Source organism: Suncus etruscus, chromosome 8 (genome assembly GCF_024139225.1).
Source record: "Suncus etruscus isolate mSunEtr1 chromosome 8, mSunEtr1.pri.cur, whole genome shotgun sequence".
Classification (NCBI taxonomy): Eukaryota; Metazoa; Chordata; class Mammalia; order Eulipotyphla; family Soricidae; genus Suncus; species Suncus etruscus.
In genome coordinates, this window is record NC_064855.1 from 54245793 (window position 1) to 54272679 (window position 26887).

The 26887-nt window shown below is 32.2% G+C and overlaps 1 protein-coding gene across 1 annotated transcript in view; it reads right to left on the reverse strand.

The window, feature by feature from the left end:
* Positions 1-26887, reverse strand: part of TRPC4 (transient receptor potential cation channel subfamily C member 4) — a 207908-nt gene that overhangs the window by 17906 nt on the left and 163115 nt on the right. Inside the window, exons 5-8 of the mRNA XM_049778889.1 lie at positions 17930-18069; positions 10762-11075; positions 3927-4122; positions 1322-1516 (exon numbers count right to left, since the gene is read on the reverse strand). Coding sequence (XP_049634846.1) covers positions 1322-1516; positions 3927-4122; positions 10762-11075; positions 17930-18069 — 845 coding nt within the window. The remainder of the gene's footprint in view (positions 1-1321; positions 1517-3926; positions 4123-10761; positions 11076-17929; positions 18070-26887) is intronic.

The following is a 26887-nucleotide window of genomic DNA, read 5'->3' on the forward strand; positions in this document are numbered from 1 at the left end:
TTAAACTTTATTCCAATTTGTGTGGTCTTGTCCTTCGATTTCTGGACCCTAACACTTACCAGGAACCTCACTGTTCATTCTCTGCCATTCAATTCAGGCCAGCGGTAACATAAATGGATCAAGGATGCAGTGTGGTGCTAGTGCCAGTGAGACCAGGGCTGGCCTGGCAATTCTCTTTGGTTTCCTGGGTTATACCAACAAAGGTAAGAGGATGGAGTAAGTACTGGGTTAGAATAAGAGTTGGGCATGTGGTAGGCATGCACACAAACTGTTGAATTCTTTCGTTTTCTATAAGAAAATTAGTCTGAATTTCAGTAAAGAAAGTTCCATTTGCTGCTGATAAATATGTTGGTGGCTGATGAACTTAAGTAGCAGCTAAGAACTATGTGAAATAAATATATAAATTTAAAAGATTTTCATCAAGTAACTTAAATCTCTTGATGATTCAGCTATAATGACATTTTAGAATTACTGCAGTAGAATTTTTCCAAGAAGGTCAAAGTGACTAGTGAATGTTAGTGTTTTCCCAAAATATCACTGAGTGACTTGTTCCATGACATTGGTTTTTCTTCCAAAGGAAAAATACCCTGAAGGTTCACGTATATTCATGTATTCATATTTTCTAATGGAATTTCTTGGAACTTTTGCTTTACCTTATAAAAAAATTTCTAAAGAAAATATAATCTTCTAGAACAACAGTTATCATGGCCTGAGCAATCTTAGTATTTTTTAAAAACACCCCTTCTGGCATTAAAATTATAAGTGTGGAAACAATGTTAATCAATTAAGAATTATGAAATCACTGAATACAGAATCATTTAACTGAGTAGTTTTTATAGACATAGCTGCTCTGTGCAGAAGCTCTAAGAATATGAGATGACCCAAATTGACATCATCCTTTATAATCTCGAGAGAGAAAGAGGGATAGACAGTGAGTAAGAAAATGCCTCAAATAACCCAATGTTACAATTCTAAAAAGAGTTAGATATCAAAGTATTTAAAGAAAATGTGTTAGTTTCCCAAACGTTGATGGCAGAATAAGGAGGGGCCCGTGTTGAGAAGTGGAGCTTCAATTAAAATAGCAATGTCTGTCCTCAAAGTGGGACTGGGTTGGTGAGATTGTTGGTGTCATTGTTACTCAGGATCTTAGAAATAGCAAATATGCAAGAAATGTTCAAGTAAACATTTTAAATGTTCACACAACCAGTAAAAAAAAAAAACAAGCAAAAGACTACAAATAAGAAAAATCAATAAGCAATACAAATGGATTTAAATACACCATTAAAAAATAAAGAGTAATACTAACATGCTGTGTTCTTACCCCTATTGTTCCAAAACTTTCTGGCTTTCTTCTCATCTTTTTCTTGCAAAGATGTGTCCATAGCCATTTAATCAGATACCAGAGAGACTTGGGGCTTGGGATGACATTGAAGGGAGTAGGTAGAGTCCCTCCTTCTTCGAAATAACTCATCCAAAGCTTGGTTCGTGCAAATTTCCATTCTATATCTGCATGGTCCTGAACAGGAGAATATGACAACTTCTGACAGGTTTCTTAATTAATAAAGTGAAGTGAAACTTAGAGAAAGATTGTAACCTAAATTTGAGTGACATTTTGAACATTAATTAAATTGCTGTAGGAACACCACTATCTCCCAAAGATAGTCATCTAAACTGTACCGATGATAGCTTACCCTATTAAGGAGTCATAACTCTCTTGTCACTTCTTATCCTTCTCTCCTTGATGAAACAGACATCTAAAACAATGTCATGTTAAGTAGACTGCAGTAATTAGTTAGGACTTACAGATGAATCTTCATTTTCTGCGCTGCAGGCTAACATGGCTCAGTTTCAGTACATACCAGCCACAAACTGTGTTATGTCTTACTCAAGGCATAGATCTGCCTAGGTAAATGCCACCTTCACAGATGCTCATATCTTGGCCTTCTGTGTTTCCAGGAAAAGATTTATGTGAGATGTTTCCATGGAAATATTTCTTGTCCACTTACAAGTAAGATGCTTAACCTCAAAGAAAAGTTCCTCAAACACACTATAGAGAAGATAGATCTCTGACAAAACAATCAACTTTGACATAACCTTGGCCATATTTGACACTAGATACTATATGACTATTGATTACCCCCAAATTCTAAGCTAACTCTATAAGCACTGCTTAATCCTTTTATTATTAATTACTCCATTTTATTAACATTCTGGGAAAGCAGACATATCTGTGGCAATTAGATCTAAGACAAATTATCTCCATTAAGTTAGTTACAAATTAGCTTTAAGCAGAAAAGTCTGTGAAATAGAAGGTACTATAACCTAGGTATTCAGGTATTTTAAGAGTCACAATATTTCAATTTAGTTAATTAATATTATAACAGTTACGGCATATTTTCGAGTAGAAGAATAATCTAAGATTATATTTCTTTCTTATTTCTGATTTCATATTGTGCTAGTAAATTTATTCATTGTGCATGATGCATTTCTACTTTAAACAATATGGGTTTTATTCTAGACACTGAACAGATTGTACTTTCAAGGAGAATCTCCTTATCCAGAAAAAGCATGGCCTTCATTTTTTCTTAGCAAATGTATAATTGGATGTCTGTACCAGAAGAGAAAAGCACAGGTCTTATAGCTTCCCTTTTCTTTTCACTGCCTCACTTTCTCTATTTGACCAACCTTCCTTATTGTTCTTTTTAAAACAGCTTGATAGATTCAGTGCTCATAAGAAAATTGTAGTTTGCCCACTGCAGTCATAAAGAGTGGGATTCAGTAGAATTTGTTCATGGTAATAAAACTCAGTCACTTAAAGTATTGGCTCATGCGTAGATTCAGCTGCATCTTATTCTCTAAATCTCTGAAACCATAAATTAAGCCACATCTAACCCTTATTAGACTATCTTCCTGTTTCAATATTAAATTCTGTTTGCTTATGGCTTGAGCTTTTGAGTGGGTTTGTAACAAATTTTCAGTGGTTATAAAATGAAAAGTTAAAAACTTTAGTCTGGTGATAACAACATCCAATGTCCACACAGCTCACCTTCGAACTCTGTCAATTACTGAATCCTCAAAGTGCCCTCTTCCGAGAAGACCTTCCCAATCTCGTACTAGCCTTCATGGCTTCTAGAACCAGTTGGTGGTTCTAGACTCTGACCATATTTTTTTCCTCCAGATTAAAATTATTTATTATTTTGGTCCCAACAGCATTGTTTTTTACTGCTATCAAAATCTTAGTATTCTTTACAGATCTAAAATCAACATAGAATATTGAACAGGTACCATAGCATATTTCAGTAATGAAAATAATTGAGATTGGGAGGCGTATTTTGTGAATTGCATAACTTGCTTTGCCTTTCAAGAATTTAATTTTCTTTTCTTAAAAAATGTTTCCCATAAATATTGATGTTGGAGAAATCAGAACAAAAAGAGATACACCAGGATCAATCCCCTTTTTCCAAAATAGGTGTAAAGCAATTCCTAAGCATGGCAATGCTTTATGATGTTCCTGACATCCCATATGATTTTCTGATCATTAATGAGAGTAATCCCTGATAAAGGAATCGGGAGTAAGCCCTGAGCATGGTTGGTTGTAGCCCCCAAACAGAAACAAATAAACAAACAAAAAACAAACAAAAAATACTGCATAGCCATGAATTGCCTGTTAAAAACTCACATCTTACTTATTATTTGCTGGTGACCACCTATTATTCATAATAATGAATAATATGACATAACTAAGTACTTAAAAATTCCAGATACTCAATTACATTATACTACTGATCTGTATAATCAACAACTATTACTGACTTTGTTTTTAATGATAGCAGAATGGAATATATATTAAATATACATATATATAATGATATAATATATTTAGGGGAAAAGAGAATATTAAATTAAAATAAAGTTACTTAACTTACAGCAATAAGTTGGTAAGAATTATTCATCATAGCTATCAACATGTTGAGAAGTACAACCAGAGAGATGACATTGTATGTTCCAAACATGGTGGCACCAACAAACTCAGTGAACTCATGTTGTGCTTTGACATTGGTCACATATAAATTGATTAGGCCAAAAATTGACCAAAACAGAGATTGAAGTGTCTCAAATAATCTAGAATAAATATAAAATTATACTAGTAATCATGGAAAAAGAAGCATTATAAAGTAAGATATATAATTTATAATTATTATAACTGATTCATTTTAAATACATATTAATGTTAAATATATAACTTAAAATTTATTATATTAATCTTAATTAAAATAAAGAAATCTACTTCCATCTTACTATCATAAATAGTGTTCTTTACATCAAAATTGTTTTAATATTACAATTCATTTCCTAGAGAGGGAATGATAGACTATAAGAACATGTTCTTGGAAAACATTCTTAGTAAAAAAGGAAATTTTAATAAATACCCCGCATATATATTTTATTAACTTCACTGATCATTTCTAAAATTAATGATATTCAATATTAGTAAAACAATGTAAACTATTTTGTTCTTTTTCTTCAAATAAATATATATTCTCACAGTGAATCTACAAATAAAATTCAGTTGGTTTCCCTGACATCAATAGCAGTTCAGTTAGTGCTAGAAGTTACATAAGTGATACAATATAATATATAAAATGTTGACACCCTTGGGGCCAGAGAGATAGCATGGAGGTAAGGCGTTTGCCTTTCATGCAGAAGGTCCGTGGTTCAAATCCCGGCATCCCATATGGTTCCCCGTGCCTGCCAGGAGTGATTTCTGAGCATAGAGCCAGGAGTAACCACTGAGCACTGCTGGGTGTGACCCAAAAACCAAAAAAAAAAAAAATTGTTGACACCTGAAATCTCATAATAATTGCTATTTCAAATGTTAAAGTAAAAACAGTGACATAGAAAAAAACTGATTGCTATAGTTAGATAATATTGATTTATTTTTGTCTAAAATTACTAATTTTAAGAAAATATTAGCAAATTCTTTGGAAAATATACATTTCTATTTAATTAGAGTTAGAAAAAAGATCCAAAATAAGATGATAATCCCTAATTATTCATGAATTTCTCATTATTTTGGCATTGAGTAAATCAGAATTGAGATTTACAGAATCATTACTTTTTTACAGAAAACTCATTTTACCACACTATTATCCATTTATCTAAAATAAATTTACTTAGATTTATTAAAATTATTATGTGATTATTTCTAAGTGAATTTTAGTATATATATTTAAAAATAAATTTAGCTTAATATATCAAAGTAAATGTTTCTAGAAAGTTTTCTTTACAAGTGACCTCAAAATCTGTTAATAGTAACATTAACTTCATAGATCAGGGTATTATTAATTGCAGCATATAACAGGCTATTATTATGTCACCACTTTTTTTCTCATTCTGTGGTGAGAAAAGCATCAAAAGCCACCTACCTAGAAGAAAGCCAAAGATAAAGGACTAAAATATGATTTAAAGATGAAAATCTGATATTTTTATGAGTTGATTTTTTATCATTATCTTGCTAAAATATCATTTTGTCTCTTGTTCTATCAATAAATCTCTCAGTTGTTAACTTTTAAAATCAGCTTATGTCCTAGTTAAATATCTCTCACCAATATTTAAGTTAAAAATGTCATAAATTCCATGTAGACATGCATCAATTTTCCTTTATTCTTGAGACAAAGCAATGATAAAATATAAATCAGTAAGATATAGCTGCATTTTATATTTTTGGCTCACAGATTACTATAAAAAACAATTAACATGACCCTACTTGACCAGGTTCATTATGAAAAATATAGCTCCAATAAAACTACAAGTGTTTTCTCTTGGGTCTGGAAAAAATGTACTGGGGAAAACCAACTTTGCATGCAACAGATTCAGTTAAATCCTTGGTACTTCATTTAGTCAATCTCCCAGCTTCTCTAGATATTGAATAGAGCACTATTGGCTATGCCCAAATAATCTTGTGCCCTCAAAATTTTTGATTTTCTTAAGACAGTAAACTATTATCTTTAAATTTAATGGAGAATAATTCTAATTGATAAAATTTTTATTTCTTACAGTAATATATAGTTCTTTCTACATTTAAAATAAAACCTGTAAGCATGAGAAGAACATAGAGATGAATCCATTTACTTGTAGGAAAGTACAAGGAGAAACATAATATAGGATGCCTTGTGTTCATTCGCTGGAAACTCACACTGAAGAGTATATCAGAAAAGAATCCTGATAAAGTTATCTGAGATAAATTTTGGGGGATTAAATAATATTTTACTCTTAGCAGGACTGCACAAAGGAATACTGACTGGGACCAGAGAAAAATATTTAAAAAATCCAGCAGATATACCCCTTTAATTTCAGAAGTAATTCAGAAGTATCTATAAGGAAAAAGGAAGAGAGAGAAAGAATGAGTGAGAGGGAGAGAAGAAAAATGATGTGTGGCCCAGAGATAGGCAGGAGGGAACGACTAGAGTGGAGGTGGAAAGGGGAAAATGGAGACATTGATATTGGTGGCAGGAAACAGGCACTAGTGAAGGTTGATGTATATTGTATGACTGAAATTCAATCATGGAAAATTTTGTAGTGTGTATCTCATGGTGGTTTAATTAAAGAATTTATTATAAAAATAAAAATGTTTAAGAATGTAATTGAGAAATGACAAAATATACATAAAAATGGACAAAGAATGACCTGTTATCAAGCTAAATAATCTGTTCTTATCAAGTAATGCAAAAAAACTGATGCCTTTTAAATAATGAAATATCTAAGTTTTGGTTTTAAAATAAAATAATTCAGGGAACTTATAGAAGGCATATAAAAGCAGAACATATGATCAGGGTATCTTGGATTTAAATATGGGTAAACAGAGAAGATGATAGCATTAAGACAATGCACATGAATAGACACTTGTAACATACTGCATGGAGAGGTATAGGGAGAAGAAGGCTTCTAGTATAAAATACATTTTTTTAATTTAAGTGGTTTGTGGTAACATTGGCTAAGAAAGGAGAAGGAAGAACAAGCTTTGAAAGTGACTAAGTAGTATGTCCAATTGATTTTAAATTTTTAGGGACATCCATGAAGCAGTGCCTAAATCTGCAGAATCTGTAGTTTCTGGAGACAGAATTATACAGTGATTATGGAAACCAGTCTAAGAGTTTGAGAACACTTGTTTAGGCAGATTATTAATTCTAATTAAAAGCAACAATTCAAATGTAGAAAGCAGATATAAAGATAAAGATTTGAGAAGAGATATAATAAAATTACAATACCTGAAATAAATAGATTCGAGATTTGAAAAATAAAAGTGTTAAACAAGGACAGATAAAGTCAACATACCGAATATATTAGGAGATAAATGGCTGTTGATTGCAGTTATATAGAAACTTTTGGTATTTTCAGACTAGATATCATGAACAAATTGAAGCAACCTTTACAAACAGTTAGTTGCAAATGGATAGAAAAAGAATAGAGAAATTTTGTTATCTTGCTTAGGCTTCATTCTGGGTCATTTAGATGGAGAAAAGGAAATAGATGAAAGATCATGGCGAATGAAAACTCAGTTAAAGTTTGCAGTAGACCTTTATATTCACTTTGGAGGAAGGGATAGAAAGGAACCATATTAGATGGTGGTATTAGTATTCTATTAAGAAAGTAGAATAGTGGGGCCGGCGCGGTGGTGCTAGAGGTAAGGTGTCTGCCTTGCCAGCGCTAGCCTAGGATGGACCGCGGTTCGATTCCCCGGTGTCCCTTATGGTCCCCCAAGCCAGGAGCGACTTCTGATCGCATAGCCAGGAGTAACCCCTGAGTGTCACCGGGTGTGGCACAAAAAAAAAAAGTAGAATAGCTAACAGTTTATACTGCCATTGTCAGGTACCATGTGAAGTATTTTTGAATAAATTCTTATGCTTTTCATTAGTGGTGGCTCCCAAGTGATTATCATGAGACCAAGAGGCCCTTCTTGGTGATTCTTGGTAAGTCTAGCCAGTGATTTCATTGAGAACTGGATTATGTAGTGCCGATAAGACCTACAATGCAGGGGATTACCTGGGCCAACTTGGAGGTGCTTGTGGATTTGTCTCTCAATCTTTACATGGTTCAACATTTATGAGATAATAAGAAGCTAACAAAAAGTAGTAAATATAGTTTCAAATTCAAGGAAGTTACAAAACTATATTTAAAATAATTGATAGTCAATAAAAGTACTGAAATCAGTTGCTGCATTAGAATTCCAAGGGCACTGCTAAAAAGCTAGACATCCTTTCACAGTGATTGATCACCTTTATGCTGAAACGGGGTCCTCAAGAGATAAATAACTTATGTTTGCAAAGTATGATATATATCCTGTTACGTTAATAATGCTATGAGTTATTAATCAATATTCTTTAGTTTTTGACAACTGTAAAGAAAATAATTTGTTGCTTACATATTTACAACCCATTATTTAGGAAAAGTTCAGCTGAATAATGTGGGTCTCTAATATCTGAGGAAAATATTAGTATGGATACAGTGGATGGAGAAAGAAAGTACATTGGGAAGAGTGCTTGCCTTGCACCTGTCTGACCAGTATTAGATCCTTAGCGTGCCACATTATGTCCTGAGCATGATCAAGAGTAATTTCTCAGCTCAGAGCCAAGAGTAAATCCTTAGCACTACCAAGTGTAGGCATTCTTTCCACTTCCCTCAAAAATTTTTGTGTAGATACAGAAAATTACACATAATTTAAACAATTAAATAGTTCTGTGTTTAGAGAACAAATTATATTAGGTATTTTGCATCAAATTTTGTTAACATTTTTGACTGATAATAAATTAGTTTATAGAATGTAATCATATTACATAAAACCAGTAATATGAGGGTGAAATTAGAGATCATAAATCAGGATATGGTTATGTCTGAAAACGGTGTGGAATTTGGAAACAGAACTTCTCCTTAAAGTAAAGTCAGTCTGTATGGGAACTTAGTCTGTTTTGTTAAAGCCTTTTCCCTAACATAAAGCAAACAGAGGAAAGTGATTACAGGCATATATGGTTGTGATAAGCAATGTTCACTAGGCACAAAGAACTAAGTACCTGGCTATATGAACTGTGAAAGACAGACCTTGCAGTATGGTATCTTATCAGACTCAGCAATAGATCAAACAGACAATATCCACAACTGTATTGGAGACAGAATTCTAATTTTAGAAGAAAGGCAGATATTGATGGGATCTGACTATTTAAATCTCTAGTCCTTGCTGTTGCAAGAAGCCTATTCATTACCAAGTCAAGGATCACAAAATGAATGGAGAAAGATAAGTTCAGCAAAAAACCTGAGACACCGCCTGGGAACAGGTTAGCCATCAGACTGTAGTTGCAGAGGAATTTATTTAATTCCTCTTGTTCTGGGTCAGCAAAGTGCAAAAGAAAGATGGCATGGCTGAGAAAGCTGGCCAGATTACGAAACTGTTTTTTTTTTTTTTTTTTTTTTTTAACACTATGAAGAAGTGAAGAAGTTGGGAAGCAAGAAATGAAATGACAGGGAGAGTTGGGAGAATTTTTAAAATTTTCTTTATGATTCATTGTTTTGATAAAGTCTGTTTCTGAAAGAAGTTTAGGAAGTTATGGCCATAATTAAATTTTATGTGCAAATTAAAAGATTCTTTAAATATTGAGATCAAAGATTAAACAAATGCAGATTGAAGAAGTGTATGTTAAATTTAAATTATTTAATTTATGTAAAATTAATATACACATTTAAGAAATTACTATACCTTCACATTATATGACATACTTTAATGAGTTATGAATAAGGCCTAGTTTAGAAGTGACTTACAAAATGACTGTGTTTATATCATGTACTATCATGTAGGAAAAATGATCTAAATTCATTTGCTCAATAACTGCATATGTTTTTATGTTGTGTGTGTACATTGTTATAGGCCTTTATATATGAACAGCAAATGGTAAATACTGAGCTACATTTTCATTATTCATGAACTGTTTATCAAGCCTTTAATAAAGTTAGAGAGGAAATTAATGTATATTGAGGCAAAGGGTTTGCACACTGCGAGCATCACAAGTGAAGTTCATACACCTGTGTTGTTAACAAGCCTCTGATTGTAAGAATTACTACTGGATGTTGAACTGGAGAGATAGTACAGTAGGTAGGGTGCTTGCTTTGCACACAGCTGACCTGGGTTTGATCCTGCCTACCCATATGGTCCCAAAGCCCCACCAGGAGTGAACTATAATCACAGAGACAGGAGTAAGCCATGAGAACCCCTTGGTGTGGCCCAAAACAAAAACAGCTATTAGACATTGACAATGAAGGAGGCCTATTTTTTATCCAGGGTGAGAAGCACTCCTCTTGGTTTATATTTTGGATTAATTTAACATGCCTAGAATTTTGTGTTAGGGGACAGAGAATAAAAGAGATGAATGAAGGGATTTTATCTGGGGAAAAAGCTCATAATGAAATTTGAATGATAGAGATTGGCTTTACATATATTATGTCTTACAAGTATTTGTAACCAGTAAATAGGATACATGTTTCTGTTGCATTCATTATTTTAAAATGTTTATAAGGTTTTTAATGAGGTCATTTTAAAGACATTTCATCAAAATAAAATAAGTTACTAGGCTTTTCAAAATTTCATAAATATATATTAAAATTATGTTAATTACATTTTCTGCATAAAATAAAATTTTCTTTGTAATCAATTGTCATGGTGTTTCAACATTCTAAATTCTACACAGTTATGGAATAAAATATTTATCCACTTACGTTGAAAATGCATTGTTTTGCTTTTCACAGCGTATGCCTTTGCAACCTAACTCTTTTGTTTCTTCATAATAGAAATATAGTTGGTTTAGGCCATTTGCAAATGCCAGCAATACAAGGCAGTAAATGAAGAGAAACTTCAAAATGTCCAGGAGCATTCTTCCCAGAGATATCTGCAGAGGTCCCAGGTGAGAATTTGCAGTGAACAATGAGATCAGGCGCAGGGAACTAAAGATGTTTGCAATAGCAAATAAAGCTTCTGCCACCAGAGTGGGGTGCCACATGTCCCAATTCTCTCGTGGATTAAGAGCACTATACTGTAGAAAACAAAACAACGAAAAATAAGTGAGACAAATACAAAGAGTCTAATACATAAATTGACAAGTTAAAGCCAGAGGACATTTTCAAATAACTTACATAAGAGCATGATTCTATTCACTCACCCTGTTGAAATCAATGATTATTAAATCAAACCAGATAACTTAATAATATATAATTTATGAGCATTAATCAAAATTACTTTTCTGTCCTGCATTGTCATTTGTAGTATTTGTTAATGTGTGATTTTGTTCTTGATTTCACTATTAGATTTAAAGAAACAAAAAGATGTTAAAGAGGGAGAATATTTGAATTAGTGTTAGGGAAAGAACAATATCATAATAAAGACTAAAAACAATTATAAAAATGATCAATATTAAAACAAAAAATCATATACTATATTGGATACATGTCTATTTTTAAGAAATGCATAGAAAATTAAATAAAATAACTGAAAGTCCTGTTATGTTATCTTGTTCAATATAGGCACAATTAGTGATTATCTGTATTTATTATATTCAACCTGTAGATAAAATCTAATTTATAAATAGTGCTGTCAAAATTGTTAATTATATTTAATATGCACAAATGTGATATCTATCTGATTATCCCTAATTCAATTAAATATGTGGCATGAGAAAAATATTTGAATCCTAAATTTTGATTAGAATTATTTAATATAATTAATTAATTTCTATTATCTTGATACTGAACTGTACAGAGCATAATGTAAAGAATTTTGTTCTTGAACTAGTGAGGAAACATTGTATCTTTGTTTTAAAAGGTCAAATATGCTGTTGAAATATGCATAATAATATGCTTAAAGCATAATAATAAGTTGTGAAATAAGCATGATAATATGCTTAAAGCATAATAATAAATTGTGCAAATCTGTAATTAAAATTTCACAAGAACAGGGGCCAGAGCGATAGCGCAGTGGTAGGGCATTTGCCTTGAGTGTGGCTGATCAAGGACAGACATCAATTCGATCCCTGGCATCCCATATGGTTCCCCAAACCAGGAGTGATTTCTGAGAGCAGACAGGAGTAACCCCTGTGCATCACCGGTGTGGCCCAAAAACCAAAAATAATTTTTTTCACAAGACCTGAACAATAAATTTAAGTATATTCTTCAAGCACTACCCTGAAAAGAATGTCTAGACTCAAGACAATTGGATTTTTTTCCTAAAAACTGTAAAAAAAAACTCTTCTGTTCACGTCCTGTGAGAATATTTTTTATATTATATTTTATACCAAAATTTTTGTAAATTTTAATTAATTCTCTAGAAACTAATAGATAGTATGTTTTAAATATCCTTGGGGAGAAAAATATCACCCACTCCTGATTGTGTTCTACATTCAGACTCTTGCTTGAGTGACAATTTAAAATAATCAAGTGTGAACTAGAGGAAAATTATTTTCTATTTATTTTTATTTTTATTTTTTTGGTTTTTGGGCCACACCCGCGGTGCTCAGGAGTTACTCCTGGCTGTCTGCTCAGAAATAGCTCCTGGCAGGCACGGGGGACCATATGGGACACCGGGATTTGAACCAACCACCTTAGGTCCTGGATCAGCTGCTTGCAAGGCAAACGCAGCTGTGCTATCTCTCCGGGCCCAATTATTTTCTATTTTAAGTCTAATAAATATTTCTACACTAAACTTCAGCAAAAAAGTCAATAATTGAAAGTGCAAAAAAAATAAAACTTTATTTTTTCAAAAAAATTTCTATAGCAAGTAAAAAGACATGGTTTGTGGTAGCCAACTCTACCTTACTCTACATAGATAAGACCACATCTGCCTTCTGACTAAGATTATGTTTTTTTTTTTCTTTTCTTCTTTTGAAGTATGCATTAAAGTAGAAAATGTTTTACCTTCTTGTTGGTAAATATGTTTTTTAATTTCTTTCTTTTTTAACCAGAATGTAAAAAAAATATAAAACTAGAACCAATTTAAAGAATATGGGTCTCAACTTTATTTTTTTAAACTTGGAATGCAATATTTTGAATGTCATCTTACAAATCATGAGATGCTAGATTTTTCTTTAAGTTATTAACCCCAGTCTGCTAACCCAATGTCATAAGAATATGTTCATGTTTATGCATAATCAAGACTCAGAAAAACATTGAAGGCATTTAAGTTAAAGGAGACTAGAATGACAATTAAGTTTTCTCATTAGAGACCTCTGAAAGATTTAGAAACATATTCTCTGGAGTCATCTGCTTACATTCTAAGGACAATAAACCCAGGGACCTTTGGATCCCAAGAGAGAATTATGTTTGAATTAAGTTCTCTCTCTCTCTCTCTCTCTCTCTCTCTCTCTCTCTCTCTCTCTCTCTCTCTCTCTCTCTCTCTCTCTCTCCTTCTCCCAGGGAAGATGAGCAGCTGGCACAGCTGCATCAAATAAACTCAGGGATTCATAATTTCTCAGGTCCTCTCCTGTCTTACAAATTCCTGTGTGTGAGGGGGACAGGTGGTTCTCATCATGTTCCCCTGTGGAAGAATAGAGCAGAGGAACCAATACTAAGATTGCTGTGTAATTAAATTGTCTGTTTTCTGATCCAGAAAACTTGTATCCTGTCAGAAAGAGAGACTTAAACATTTAACAATTATCACCTGACTTTATTCTTTAAAATTTGTTTTTGTCCATCCTGTTATTCATACAGATAATTTACCTAGGCATTTAAATTTAAATATTGTTGAGCAAAATAATTTTTAAATGATCCCAAAATACAGAATTTAAAGTTTAAGAGAAAAATTAAATTTCTTTTGTCATTGAAAATATTTACTTTTACTATTATATCCTTTCTTATTGGAAATTCAAAGAGAATATTTCATTTAATTTTTTTCTTTAGCTCTTCTTTCTAAGACTTATCTATAAATTTTATATTTGTTTCTTTGATGCTGGATGCCAACTATTTATGCCTCTTTTCAATATCCTTTATAGATTATTCTTACCTATACCTTAAAAATGTTGAATTTGCTTTTCCATCTATTCTCTTCCCATCTAACTTAAACTCTGCATATTTGTGTTGACTTTAAGATGACTTTCATTTACACATCTCCAGCCTAGATATATTCACTTCATGAAATAATTTATGTTATTTGATTTGTTCACTTTTTGTCTTGGATTTCTTATGGAAAATCCCATAGACCAGATATAACTCAACACTATCACATCCTAAGGATTTTTTCTTCTTTTCTATTTAATTTTCTTGATAACTAGCAGTAGATTAATTAACAAAGAATTTGTGCTTGAACCTAGACTCTTTTTTCCACAAGATGTCCCACAAATCTTATGAGCTTTGATTCTTTTACCAGTAACTGCATTGTATTAGAGAAAACTTTTCCCCAGACAATATTATAATACTCTCAGAACCCCTCTCCTTGCTCAGAACTTAATGGATACATAAAGCCATTTCCTCAATAAATACATTTTAAAAGGTCAATTAAACCATCTCATATATCTTAGTTGTTTTTCAAAGACTCAGATTTTCTCTCAGGATAAAATTTAGATTTCCTTACATTCCACATGAAAATTCTGAAATATGGACCCTGACTTTCCTTTGCAATTTACTTGTCATCTCTCCCTAATAAGTACCTAAAGATCTGACTCTAAACCTTTAATATAGGTAATTCCCCAAATAATCCTCACATTTTTATATTATTTATTTATTTATTTATTTATTTATTTATTTATTTATTTATTTATTTATTGTCACACCTGTTCAGTACTCAAGGTTTACCCCTGGCTCAGTGATCAGTGATTACTATTTGGAATATTGGGGATTGAACCCAGGATGGCCAAGTGCAAGGCTAATTAAAACAATCAATCGCTCTGGTCCAAATGCTCAGGTGTTACTCCTGGCTCTGAAGTCAAAAAATACTGCTGGATCTGGAGCGGTGGCACACAGCGGTAAGGTGTCTGCCTTGCTGGAGATAGCCTAAGACGGACTGTGATTCAATCCCCTGGTGTCCCATATGGTCCCCCAAGCCAGGAGTGATTTCTGAGCGCATAGCCAGGAGTAACCCCTGAGTGTCACCGGCTGTGCCCCCTCCAAAAAAAAAAACCAAAACAAACAAACAAACAAAAAACCTTCTAGATGTAATAGGGGATGCAGAAGATCAATTCCGGGTTAAGTGAATGCAAAGTAAAGGCCTTAACTCACTGTATTATCACTATAACATTTAAAGGTTTTCAATGAATACAGAGCAATTTATCTAAAAAGATCTACATTATAATTATTTTGGTATTTAAGTTTTTCTTTATAAGTCAGGTATACGGTGAGTGTTAAACATTTAAATAATGTTAGTATTTTCCCTAAATATTCGTGGTTTCTGATACATGATTATAAGTCAAGTAATCATAATACAGTTAAATTAATGCACAATGAAAACATCTGTCATGTGAAATTACATATAACATTTACACTAATTTTATTGACTTTTCTATAAATTTTGTTTTGTTTTGTTTTGTTTTGTTTTTGTTTTTGGGCCACACCCGGTGACGCTCAGGGGTTACTCCTGGCTATACGCTCAGAAGTTGCTCCTGGCTTGGGGGACCATATGGGACACCCGGGGATCGAACCACGGTCTGTCCAAGGCTAGCGCAGGCAAGGCAGGCACCTTACCTCTAGCGCCACCGCCCGGCCCCCTTCTATAAATTTTTTTAACAAATTGGTTGCATAATTAAAAAGTAAAAGACAGTGAGAAGACTTAAGGTTTTCTATTGATTTTATATAATATTTTAATATAAATATCCAGATGGTTATCAAAATAACATTATTTACAATGACTTTGAGGATTTTTGTTTGTTTTTTGAGTTTTTAAAGAATTATTTGTATATTCAATGAATAGGCAAAAGAACTTAGCATTTTTTATGAATAAAGTATGGTTAAAAGATGATATATAGATAAAAGTACATAAGGGTACAATTAATATTTAGAAGAAAATCATACCTAATGAAACCAAAATAACAGTAATTATTCTCAGGTTAACTATTTCACAATTTGTAAGGAGTAAATGGATGACTAATCTTACTCTAGTTTATTTTTAAAATCTTCCATATGTGGACCAGAAAGATTTTTACACCAGGTAAGGCATTCCTTTGCATGCAATTGTCCTAGTTTGGATAACTAGCACTGCATATGTGCCTCTCCAGAAATGATCCCTGAACACAGAACCAGGAGTAAACCATGAAGAACTGAGTGTGGCTTAATCTCTGGCCACAATAGAATTATGAAATGAAGTTTTTCTATAAAATGCTGCCATAGTTTGGTATGTAAAAGGTATACTTATGTCAAATATATTTATTATTCTTTTCTATACAATTTTTGTCATGGTATTGTGCATAGAAATAAAAACAAGGGAGTGCATATAATTTCTAGTTTATAGCATTAATGTATCATTAATATTCATATATATTTTTAATTTTTATACAATGAAGTTTAATTTGTATATAATTAAGTTTCTACAAATCATGAAAGTTGCTTAGGCATAACTTATTAAGTATGGATCAGAACTCAAATTTTACAATAACCCTGATTTAAAAGACCTTAAAGAAAAACAAAAAAATTGTACTTGACTGATTGTAAAATGTTCTCCATTTAGATAGACCCAATTATGAAAAGATTACCTTTTGGGAATGATATTTCTTCTGTCTTGATATCCCACTTTGCCCCAAAAACTTAGTCCTGCATTTTTGTTCTAATATGTATATATATCTTCTGATATAGAGAGTACAGTTATCACAGAGATGCCAGTTTGTATTCTTGTATTCTTGTATTTGGAACTCTTGTCTGTATGGTAATAGGTGAAACAGCCATTTTCCAGGAAACAAAATCAGAATAATTCCATCTACTTGGTATTAATTAGAAAAGGTCACCTTGTGGCTTATATTCTACATTTGTTTTAAGTTAAATCTGGATATTATGGTCTCAACATATTTTTCACCATATTATAGATTAGCATTGCATAAAATACTGCAGGTCACAATTTTTTAAAGAACTAGGTGAAATGAATAAGTTCATGAGATATTAGCATTTTCTAATTCAGATCAATACACATCACATGAATTATTCATGTAAGGTAATTAGAGACTATTATTCACTAATAATTTTGAAACAAACTGTTCATAAAAGAAAAGAAAAAAGGTAAACAAGAAAGATATGATAAGACTTTGTAAAACATCATTCAGAACAAAATAATTCCAATTGTCATCACAGCAAAGAAATGTTCCTTGTAAATTCTGTGATTTGGGATATGATTGATGTAAAAAATAAAGGAGAGTAATGCGTTGTGAGAATTCAAGCACTGACATGTTGAAAGGGATAACAAGAAAAATTATGTTCTATAATTATATCAAACAGTGCTAGCTTAAACTGAAATAATAATTTTAATGTTATGAAAGAGTAATATTTTGATCTGCCTATGTAATTTTATCAGTTAAATATAACTGATAAGAATATTTTGGTTACCAATATGTGAACTGTTTTTAAAATAGAATTTTATAAATATAAAAAATATTAAATTTATAAATAATTTTGAGCACAATACAATTGTGCTCAAATCATTGTAAAGGTTAGAAAATTAGATAAATCATGATAAATGTGTATCTTACAGTGATTCAATTAAAATTATTAGTTAAATATTTAAAAAAATTGGATAGTAACATCTAATTATTTTTAAAATTAGTTTATAGATTGTATATTTTATACTTATCTAGATAATAATTTAACGAACTTATTAATAGAATAAACAAATAAATAAAACACTAGAAAATGTATTAATAAGTATTATAGTATTTACAATAAAAGCATTTAGCAGAATTAATATTTTTTACAATGTGATAATTACCTTTACAAATGCGACAATTTTCAAGGAAATTGTTGCTAAATATAAGGAATTCATCACAAAATCCATTAGATTCCACCAATCATGTATATAATCTTGAAGTCCTCCATCCCACATTTGTTTAATTTCTCCCCATATAAAACCTATAATAATAAAAAGATTAACCATAAGAATGATTTCAGCTAGAATACTAAAAACAGGGAAAAAATTTAAATTAGTAGGATCTCTGAGTGCAAAAGACCATGTATTTCTACTAAATGTTATTTTAGACTTTGTAATTAAGTCTATTTTCCTCAATAATAATAAGACCTAAAAAAGTTAAAACTTTTATGACATTTAGCTCATTGTAGAAAATTCTAAGTATTCTGTTGAATACATTTTAAAATTCAAAAATATATGAATTTTTTATTTTAACATTGATTATTCTGTGATCATACATATAATTTTCCTTTATATGTATATGTATATTTTCAAACAGTATTGAAAACATTTATTTCTAAGTTAAAGTGATATAAGAGTTCAACGGTGTATTGAAAGCAAATAGTACCTTAGATACCTAAATTTATTTCTGAACAAATGATAGCATTCATGTATGGTACTTCATTAAGGGATATTATGGATAGCAAAAGTTTAAAGCTACATCCAGAGAACACTAAACTCCCTACATTTATTTTGGCCATGTACTTAATAGAAAATTTTTATTTCCAAATTCTACAAAGTTTATGTCATTTGTGTGTCAGAATTAATTTTTTTGTTGTTGTTTTGGGCCATACCCAGGGATGCTCAGGAGTTACTCCTGGCTATGTTCTCAGAAATCACTCCTGGCTTGGGGGACCATATGGGACACCAGGGGATCGAACTGAGGTCCGTCCTAGGTTAGCGCAGGCAAGTCAGATGCCTTACTGCTTGTGCCACCGCTCCAGTCTCTGTGTGTCAGAATTTTATTTCTTATCTTACAAATTTTGTAGATTTATTTTTAACTTTTTTATGCAAGAAAGATGTCAAAATATCTAAAACCAGGAAAGGATAAAAATTTAAATATTATTTTATATCCCCAGCAATACAAGCAAACAACAAAACTCTTTAAAGAAAATGATAGCAAGGGAGTCAAATTTTAGCAGTTTCATATTAGTCCTACACTGAAATCAGAAATAAATTATATTCAGTATAATTTCCTGATATTTTATGACTTCATTAAAGATTTGAGAAAACAAGCTTTAAGAAAAAGTAAATTTGGGAATATTCCTGATTCAATGTCACTATGTACCTAAATACTACTGTGAATGATTTGTAATCCACTTTGGTCAAAATAAAAATTATTAATATAAAAAAAGTAAATTCCTCTAAATTGCAAATGAGTATAAGCTCACCTATTGTCAAGCCTAGGTAAGAGAACTGGCATCATTATAAAGTAAAAAGAATTTAGAAAAATTTAAATAGAACTTTGTAAGGCTATGTGTGAGTTTATAGTAGCTAGAAGTCTTGTGGAAGGACAAGAAATTCAATCTACATGACTTTTATGTTTACTCTATTAGAAGCAAGGAGAAAGGATGATTGAAAGAACTCCACCAGAAATGACCAAACACATAGGGCCGGGAGAGATAGCACAGCGGCGTTTGCCTTGCAAACAGCTGATCCAGGACCAAAGGTGGTTGGTTCGAATCCCGGTGTCCCATATGGTCCCCCGTGCCTGCCAGGAGCTATTTCTGAGCAGACAGCCAGGAGTAACCCCTGAGCACCGCCGGGTGTGACCCAAAAACCAAAAAAAAAAAAGAAAGAAAAAAGAAATGACCAAACACTAACCTACATGACTAGGAGAGGCATGGAGACTACTTCACAGCACCTACATGATAAAAAAACAATAGCAATGTAGTAGATGGAAGCTGACCATAAATGTGTGACAACAGATGTGCAGAGCAAACCCCTCTGAGAAGGCCAAAGCTGTAGAAATACCAAGAAGTTAGAGTACAAAACATTTCCTAAATAGCTCATCTCAGGCTGCTGTAACAAAGCTCTGTAGGCTGTGTCTTCTACATTGTGGTAATTTAAATTTTCTAACTCTGAAACTGCTTCTAAGTCCAGGCTATCTACATTTTGGAATTCTGAAAGATATCACTAAAATTGACATTTTTTTTTATCATCATATAAGATAAAAAAGTGAACTAGCTCTGTTTTAGTTTGTTTGTTTTTTTGCTTTTTAAGGGGAGGGAGAGTCTCAAGAAACGATCAGGGTACTTTGGACTCCCAGAGATACTTTACCAACCAGGAAGGTATATTAAATGCATGGGCAAATAATGCTGCTTTATTTGGAAACCTGTAGTGCTGGAGTGACAAGGCTTCATATTAGTGCTTGTGGAGAACTAGAAACTGTATGTTTTGACTGGTATTGTGGGAATTTAATTTGATCCTTGCACATGGAAGGCATGTGCTCCTGACTACAGAGCCATCTCTCCAGTCCCTCAGAGCTTTCCTAATAAGGGCACTAATACAATTCATCTTTGGCTTCATCTTTGGGAATAAATTGCTTCCCAAAGGCTGTACTTCAAAATACTAAGACATTTTACTTTAGAACTCTAGCATAGGAAAGGGCGAAGCAACTGTACATAAATTTGCAACACCACTGAAAAGTGTACAGAGTACTAAAACCGACAACAACAACAATAAAATCCATATCCAAAGATCTCATCAGGTCCTGATATGATGCCTTAAAATAATTATGCTAATGTGCTAGCAGAATAATGTCCATTTTCAGACATGTGTGGGTTTTGTCTAATCTTCTGCAGAGGCAAAATAAATGCCATCTAAAATATATACACAGATACACAACATACACATAATAATACAACACGATCAACCTGTTAACAAATAAACAAAAATCCAAACTCAGCAGTAGCGGGGTCTCAAACTCGCGGCCCTCCGTACAACATTTTGTGGTCCTGCCCTAGAGGAATCTTTTTTTGTTTTGTTTTGTTTTGTTTTAGCTGTTTGGGTCACACACCCCCAATGTTCAAGGCTTACTACTGACTTTGCATTCAAGGATCACCCTAACTATCTCCTGCAGCCCCCAGGTAAATTGAGTTTGAGACCCCTGCGTGAAGCTTAGATCATTAGTTTCACCCCTTCACTGCCCTACATGCCTGGTTGAAATCCTAGCAGTGTAACACTATTTTTAATCTCTAGTTTTACAACAAAGCATGCAGTCTCTGGTGCATCAGAACCAAGTATTTGTGAGCAATGCAACTAAAATGTGCAATACAAATGCCACAAACAGATGTGCTAAACCACAAACAAGTGTGTATATATGAGCATTATCATCACAATAGCAACAGAAACAAAAAGGAAGGGAAAAGAAATATCTAAACTTAAATATAGACAATATTGAAAGCAATCAGGTGGAATGAAATTAAAAGATACACTGTCTGGAAAGGAAAAGGTATAAAATTAACAATCAATATTTTTAAAGTGATGAAAGAACAAAATTCCACAAAGGTCATTTCAGACTTAGGTCCACATCACAGGTAGTCCCAATAAATTGTAAATGATTTCAGACAAACAAAATACTAATCATTAAATTAATGAGAAAATATATTACCACAGATTTCATTTATATTCTCTAGAGAGAAATAAAGTCAATACATGAACTAAATGAAATAAAAACTTTTACACTACAAACTCAAATTAGTGTGTACTTATAGGATATACACTATAAATGCAGACCCCAAAATATATCAATATCCTAGATAAGATAAAGGAAGCTTAGGTAAAATTCAGTACAATGTAAGAAATGTCCTGCCAGAGAATTCAGTCTCAATCAGGAAATATTCTGTTAGGGAGCATACAGGCTTTGACAGACTTATTGGGACAGCAGTACAGACATCCTGGCAGAGAGCCTTCTTAAGAGGAGCAGATTATAGCCTTTACTGAGACTATTGCTTATTTACTCAACATCTTCTATGCCCATGAAGGCACCAACCATTTGTCCTTTTTTTCCTATGTACTAAAACTATCCTGTTTCTTTCTTTGGTAGGGGTACACCTGAATGTCCTCAGGCATTACTCATCTGGAGAGCTCAGAGACCTTATGAAGCACCCGGGATCAGATTCTGGGGATCAAGTCTCATACAGCTACATGCAAGGCAAGAATCTTACCCACTATGATTTTTTCAGTCCTACAAAATATCGAGTTGAATTAATACAATTTAAAGGTTTTTTTTTTCTTTTTTAATTTTGTTTTTGGGTCACACCCAGCCGTACTCAGGGGTTACTCCTGGCTCTATGCTCAGAAGTCGCTCCTGGCAGGTTCAGGGGACTATATGGGACGCTGGGATTTGAATCACTGACCTTCCATATGCAAGGCAAACACTTTTTACCTCCATGCTATCTCTTCGGCCCCAATTTAAAGTTTTTTATAGTCAAATTTATAGTAGTTACAATATTATTTATTTATTTATTTATTTATTTTGGTTTTTGGGCCATACCTGGTAATGCTCAGGGGTTCCTCCTTGCTATGTGCTCAGAAGTCGCTCCTGGCTTGGGGGACCTTATGGGACGCCAGAGGATCGAACCTCGGTCCATCCTAGGCTAGCGCTGGTAAGGCAAATACCTTACCTCTAGCGCCACCGCGCTGGCCCCGTCTTTACAATATTTTAAATGTTTAAACATGGTGGCAAGTTTAAGTAAAAATTGAATTATAAAACTAATTAATTGAAGAACAGGAAGATAAAACCAAGGAAAGATAGCCAAGAAAAGATGGAATTAATAAGAAAATCAATTACAAAAGAGTAGATTATAAATCCACCAATATCAATACTAAATTTAATAAGGTCTATGATCTAAACACACTAATACTCAAAGATGTTTGTTTAAGATAAAAATGCAAGTCATTACTGCACAATTAGTTGATTATAAAAGTAGAAGTAATTATAAAAAAGTAAAGGTTGATTATAAAAATAAATGTATAAAAATGCAGTAAAGTAAAATGAAAAAGAAATTTCCTGTTGCTATATTAATATGAGTTGGCAAGTTTAAATGAATGAATCTGACTAGGTATTTACACAAATACAGCACTAAAGATGGATAAGTAAAATCACTGAGAAGACAGGGCAAGCCAAAATATGTTGAATGGGGAAATTATTGGACCCCAAATATAGAGGAAGTTATAATTATATCTAGTTTCCATCCTTCCTCTTTAAAGTCAACAGAAGTAATAAGGAGAACTTTGGTAGAGTGAAAAATGCAGAACAATACTATGAACAACCTAATAAATACAATCTTTTTGAAGTGAATCAATTCATTATCTTTATAAGTAGTTTAGTTTTTCTAAATTTCAGTCACTACAAAATAAAGACCTTATGATGTCAGCTTTTTTTGGGAGGGCACCCTAGCTGTGCTCAGGGTTACTCCTGGCTCTGCGTTCAATCGCTCCTGGCAGGCTGGGGTACCATATAGGTTGCTGTGAATTGAACCTGGGTCTAAAATGCCCTATTGCTGTACTGTCTCTCCGGCCCCAAATATCAGCATTTTTATCAAAGTTAAAAATGTAAAAGCATGGTTTAAGTCATCACATTATATAAAAAAATCAATGATGTGCCTTGAAATTTCTTAAATGTTGGATAATTAAACAATATTATTTAAATAATTTAATTAAATAGATTTACAGAAAATTTTAACCAGTTTAAGTGGTTAAAATTAAATCGCAAACAAAAGTATTTATAATGCAGCTAGGAGTTCTCACTGTGGAATTTATAGTTCTTAATACTTCATTCAAAAGAATAAAGTTTTCAAACCAGCCATCTCAATTTTAAATATAATCATCCTATGTCGACATCTCTCCCTCTGACTCATCTATCTGCTCAGTATAATATTCTCCATATATAACAAAAGTATAAGCAAAAGTCAAGCTTCTTTTTTAGTGAATGAAATGTTTTAGGAAAGCTTAAATAAGATTGGGATAGAATTGGGAATTTGTTGCTTGGTATTTACTTAATTTTATTAAAGAACTACATCAGTATTAAGATGGTTCATCATGATGTCGTAGAACTGTGGGAAACTTATATTTTACTTTATCTTATGAGAAAAATTCTTAGTATGAACAAAATTCTTAACTTGCACATCTGTGAAATATTTTACCATAAAATCCAGGTAAACTCTCAGAATTCAACAAACAACCACATTCTCTAGAAAAAAAACTAATGCCTAAAGAGGCAAGCTGACTAAAGGTAAGAATACATTATTATTAAAGAACAAGCTAATCTTGAATTTTAATCTATTTAATGCAATGCTTTTAGACAACATTTCCTTCTTTTAAAGATTTTACAATGTGGTATATTTGTTTTGTTTTGCTTGAAGCATCGCCAATTCCCAGAAATAAAAAGATATGTGTGTGCACTCATTTTTTAAAAAACACATTTCAAGTTAACTTTCCAGCAGGCACAGTGATAAAACCAAACTTTGTTAAATCAAAATGAATCCATACTTAATTCAATTTGTTATCATCTTCATTATCTTTATAAGTAGTTTAATTTTTCTAGATTTCAGTTGCCTCACTTCAAAATAAAAATGTCTATATTATATAAGAAATACTCAGATTAATATAAGCAGTAAAATTTCGTGCCAATGGTATAGTCAAACAAGCTCTTTTGCTTCTATTATCAACATTCTACTAAAATCATTAAAATAACTACCTTGACCTATAGATTATTCTGCTGTATTGGTAATATATAATTAATTTGTTCTATTCTAGGGTGAAGAAATCACAACTTTAATATGAAAATCATAAAAAAAAACTTCTTGCTCAATGTAAAAGAGAATTTTCTTTCAAGTAAAGTAATTCCAAAGTTGGAATAGATCATTTTCTGTGGTTAAGAGTCCAATGCAAAAACCGGAAATTCTTTCATCAGTCATTCCATTAGTAAAAAAGTCTAGCAATGAGTGAAAACTTAGCTATCGGTATTCTATTTCTATAAATTTATTATTTCTATGTATTCAAAACTGTATTTATGTAATATAAAATGAATTATATTGTAAATATCTACTAACTAAAGTATTTATTTTTACTTCCCATAAATGAAAGCATTAGACGTATATTAAATTGTATCCTTTTTTGGGGGCTGGCGAGATGGCGCTAGAGGTAAGGTGTCTGCCTTGCAAGCGCTAGCCAAGGAAGGACCGCAGTTCAATCCCCTGGCGTCCCATATGGTCCCCCCAAGCCAGGGGCAATTTCTGAGCGCTTAGCCAGGAATAACCCCTGAGCATCAAACGAGTATGGCCAAAAAAACAAAATAAATAAATAAATAAATAAATAAATAAATAAATAAATAAATAAATAAATTGTATCCTTTTTAAATCTCTTTGTACCAAACTGAAAAAGAAAATGTGATTTTAATAGTCAAAAATATGTAACTTCAAATATTTTGTAAGCATTTATATAGAAGCATAAAGATACTTGATATTTGCTTCAAAAGGAAAAAATAAGAAATATTGGGCCGGGAAGGTGGCGCTACAGGTTAGGTGTCTGCCTTGCAAGCGGATGGACCGCAGTTCAATCCCCCAGTTTCCCATATGGTCCCCCAAGCCAGGGGTGATTTCTGAGCACATAGCCAGGAGTAACCCCTGAGCGTCAAACGGGTGTGGCCCAAAAACAAAAAAATATATATATATATTTTTAAGAAATTATAAAACAATAAAGAGCTCATATGAAACAGCTTTTAACCTGGATCTCTTTAATACCTGAACAAAGTCTGTTTGGATGAATTTTAGGTTCTAATATATCTCTTGAAAGTTTGGTCTAGATTTCAAATTTCCTAAGAAAGTTAACAAAACTTTTATTTAAGTAGTCAGTAATATAAATATTAATCTAAATATATTTGCAACACAGAATATGTTTTATTCTTTAAATATTATAATTGCTAAGTTTCTATGCTAAGTTCCTCCTACATAGGAACTTCTTTATCCTTTCTCTTCTACTTTCAATAATATTAAAACACATGACTATATATTTATGTAATATGCATGCAATTTATACAAAAGAAAACAAAACATACTGAAGAAAATAAGGAATTGATTCTCATTAGATTTTAAATTGAGTTTGATATGATTATCAATTAGAAATTGTTGGCTAATGAAATTTGGGAATTTTTGTTTTTGTTTTGTGTCATGACTGGCAATGCTCAGGAAATACTTCTGATCTGCACTTAGAAATTACTCTGAGAAGTGCTCAGGGAACTTGTGATGCCAGAGAACACACCATGGCCCATGCTTACATTGTAATCACTCTACATCTATACTAATACTATGGAACAAAACTTTAGATTTTTTTTATCTCTAAACATTAGACTGAAGTACTACTTCCACATATCTGTCTGGTGACTATTGATTTCTTTTTAACACAAAAATAATAGTAAAGAAGTAATTTACTTCTATGCTGGCAACATTCACTGAAATTTCTGGAGAAACAGATATTTACAAAACTAGAAAGCACTATAAATGACTAAGAAATCATTTTCAGATTATAAAATCTTCATGGTAACTGAAAATTTTGAATAGAATAAAGCTTAAGAGGAAAGATCAAGAAAAAGAAAAATACATTTTCCATCACAAAAATGTTTGTCCTGTTCCCACAATGGGAACATTTTAAACTGGCTCTCTGTTGTTTATAAACAGATGACATGATGGAAATGTAATTAAAAGCACTGATGTCAAGACTGTGGGGGCTTAACAAAGGAAAGATCACAGTGCAAATGAGTCAGACAACTTCCTTTTAAAAATATAAATGCCTTCAAATTTTGACTATTTTCCTATCTTTACTATAACAATTTTTGTCAAGGCTATTTGAGTGTTCTATTTTTTCCTGTTGTATGAGGATCAAAAGAAGTAGGCAGGGTTTAGACACTGTGTCCAATAATTCCAATTTTATGTGAGAAATGTGTAAGTCTAAAAATGGACCTTTTTACTTGTCCTTTGC